General features: G+C 34.3%; 1 protein-coding gene across 1 annotated transcript; it reads left to right on the top strand.

Annotated features, from left to right (window-relative positions):
• Positions 1 to 648: 648 nt before the first annotated feature.
• LOC134259630 (uncharacterized) lies at positions 649 to 1,843 on the top strand. The gene is made up of 4 exons (XM_062742232.1): positions 649 to 877; positions 969 to 1,096; positions 1,388 to 1,490; positions 1,665 to 1,843. The coding sequence occupies exons 1-4, from the start codon at positions 649 to 651 to the stop codon at positions 1,841 to 1,843; spliced, it is 639 nt and encodes a 212-aa protein (XP_062598216.1).
• The last annotated feature ends 352 nt before the right edge of the window (positions 1,844 to 2,195 follow it).

The following is a 2,195-nucleotide window of genomic DNA, read 5'->3' as shown; positions in this document are numbered from 1 at the left end:
AAATTCATATATAAACAAGATAATAAATCATTCTGACACATTTCCCGATTTATATAAGATTTAATTACATACATCTAAAAGATTGTTTTAATACAAGGCGTTTACTTAAACGTCAAATGCGGACCCAGCACGGGATATAAATTGATAAAATTATACTACTGCCCGGCCTCTCCCGATCTGAAAATTCTCGGTCTACCACAAAACACCTTATACTTTAATGTTACCATTTCTATTTTTTTTTCTCTGTGATAACTCTTTGAAAGATAGCGGAGTTGATTTCTTGATAATTCTACCGGAATGTAAATCAGGCAGGTCGATAGGTCAGAAGCTAAGAAAGCCTAATATGCATGAAGGATATGGAGATAATGATCAGTATACAATCTCAAAGTCCATAAAACAATACAAAATAAGAAATAAGAGATCAAACACGGACCCCCGAAACATCAGAGGTGAGATCAGGTGCCAAAGATGAGTGAGCATCCCCTGCCGACCGGTCACACCCGCCGTGTGCTCCTTGTCATGATCAGGAAATAACGGAAAAAATCCGTCGTCAATTCAATGTATAAATACTTACTTAATTCAAATCAGTACCCAGAACATATTCTACTTCAAGCCGTAAGAAATTCTTTAAAAGGTTTAGATAGAAATATGTTAGTGGAAGTGGGAGATAAAGCTTCTATCCAAGACATTTTGAGAAAATTAGATGGATTTTTTGGCAATGTTGCCTCAGGCGAAACGCTTATGCAGTCATTTTATAATGATTGTCAAAAAGAGGGGGAATCAACTGTTGTATTTGCTTCTATGTTAGAAGACACATTATCAAAAGCAATCAAATTTGGTCACATTGGTAATGAAGCAAAAGATGGGATGCTAAGAAGTAAATTTTGGACTGGTTTAGGTAGTCAAAATTTAAATCAAACTACGACATATCTGTTTGACTCTTTCAAAAATTTTGAATCTTTACTCAGGGAAATTAGGAAGGTGCAAGAGGAGATTACATCACAAAGGAGTTCTGGAACAACAAAGTCAGCAACAGGCAGAGAGAGCAGAGATTACTACATCATCGACAGACCTACAGAAAGAATTACAGACAATGGTAAGGACAATGGAAAGGTTAGAACAGAAAATTGACAGTAATTCAAAAAGTTTTCAACAATTGAACAAAAGAGTCTATGAATTAGAAAGCAATACATAATGACAATACAACAAAGTTTTTATGCAAATAGAGGTTCATTTACAAGGGGTATGTTCAACTACTCAAACACAGGTTTTGGTCGAGGTCGTGGTTAAAGTCAAGGTCAAAGCCAAGGTCAAATTCAGGGTCAAAGTCAATACAAATCATCCCAAGTTGAACAGAATTAAAAAAATACTTATCTCTTCTATTTAGAGACAGATGGAGGAGGAAAACAAGGTTCAGAAAAGCCCTATTAGAAACTCAAAATCTGAATCTAAAGATTTGTTATCAAGAATGGTTGGACATCAGAATGAAAGTATCATATTTGTAAATGGTGTAAAAACAAGAGCTTTGATTGATACTGAATCAATGGTCACTTGTATGTCTGAAAATTTTTACCAGTCGTAACAAAAAAACCCAGAGCTGCATAATATAGAAGACTTTGACTTCAAAGTTTATAGTGCAGAAGGCAATTCTCTACTATTTTCAGGATATATTGAAGTTGAATTACAAATTCCATTTTTGTCCTTGAATCCTTTTTATGTACCAGTTCTAGTCACAAAAGGAACTGAATACAATAGCAAAGTTCCTATTATTATTGGTACAAATGTGATAAGGTTGTGTAAAGATTATGCAAACCCAGAACATACAGATGTTCCAGAGGAATAGAAATTAGCATTTGCAAATCTTAGTATTAACAATGATATTCCTGTAAAGACCACTAACAAGTATTCCATTACAGTAGGTCCTTATGAGGTAAAAACTATCTCAGGAATAGTTAAGTCTTGCAACAGCATGCATGTAAGTGCTGCTATTACAGAACAAATTGAAAATCAATCAAATAATAACAGTCTTTTGGTATGTCCAAGAGTGGTATCAGTCAAAAATGGTAAGACCTCACGAATTCCAATAAGGGTATGTAACATGTCAGCGCAAGCAATCAAAGTGTCACCAAAGTCTCTTATTTGTAAATTAAAGTCTTCAATCCCTATTATGAACAATTTCAATGAAATTGAAAACT

This window comes from Saccostrea cucullata, unplaced genomic scaffold, assembly GCF_032062105.1.
Source record: "Saccostrea cucullata isolate Sc308-1 unplaced genomic scaffold, CSIRO_AGI_Scuc_v1 ctg2099, whole genome shotgun sequence".
In the NCBI taxonomy this organism is placed as follows: Eukaryota; Metazoa; Mollusca; class Bivalvia; order Ostreida; family Ostreidae; genus Saccostrea; species Saccostrea cuccullata.
Note: the sequence above shows the minus strand (reverse complement) of the source record. Positions and strands in the feature narration are given on the sequence as shown.

What these genes read in the sequence shown, in the direction of transcription:
- LOC134259630 (XM_062742232.1), top strand. Translation starts at nt 649, where the DNA reads ATGTTAGTGGAAGTGGGAGATAAAGCTTCTATCCAAGACATTTTGAGA. An exon ending in AAAAGATGGGATGCTAAGAA is followed by an intron (nt 878 to 968) that starts GTAAATTTTGGA and finishes ATCTTTACTCAG; the next exon opens with GGAAATTAGGAAGGTGCAAG. An exon ending in GGTTGGACATCAGAATGAAA is followed by an intron (nt 1,491 to 1,664) that starts GTATCATATTTG and finishes TACTATTTTCAG; the next exon opens with GATATATTGAAGTTGAATTA.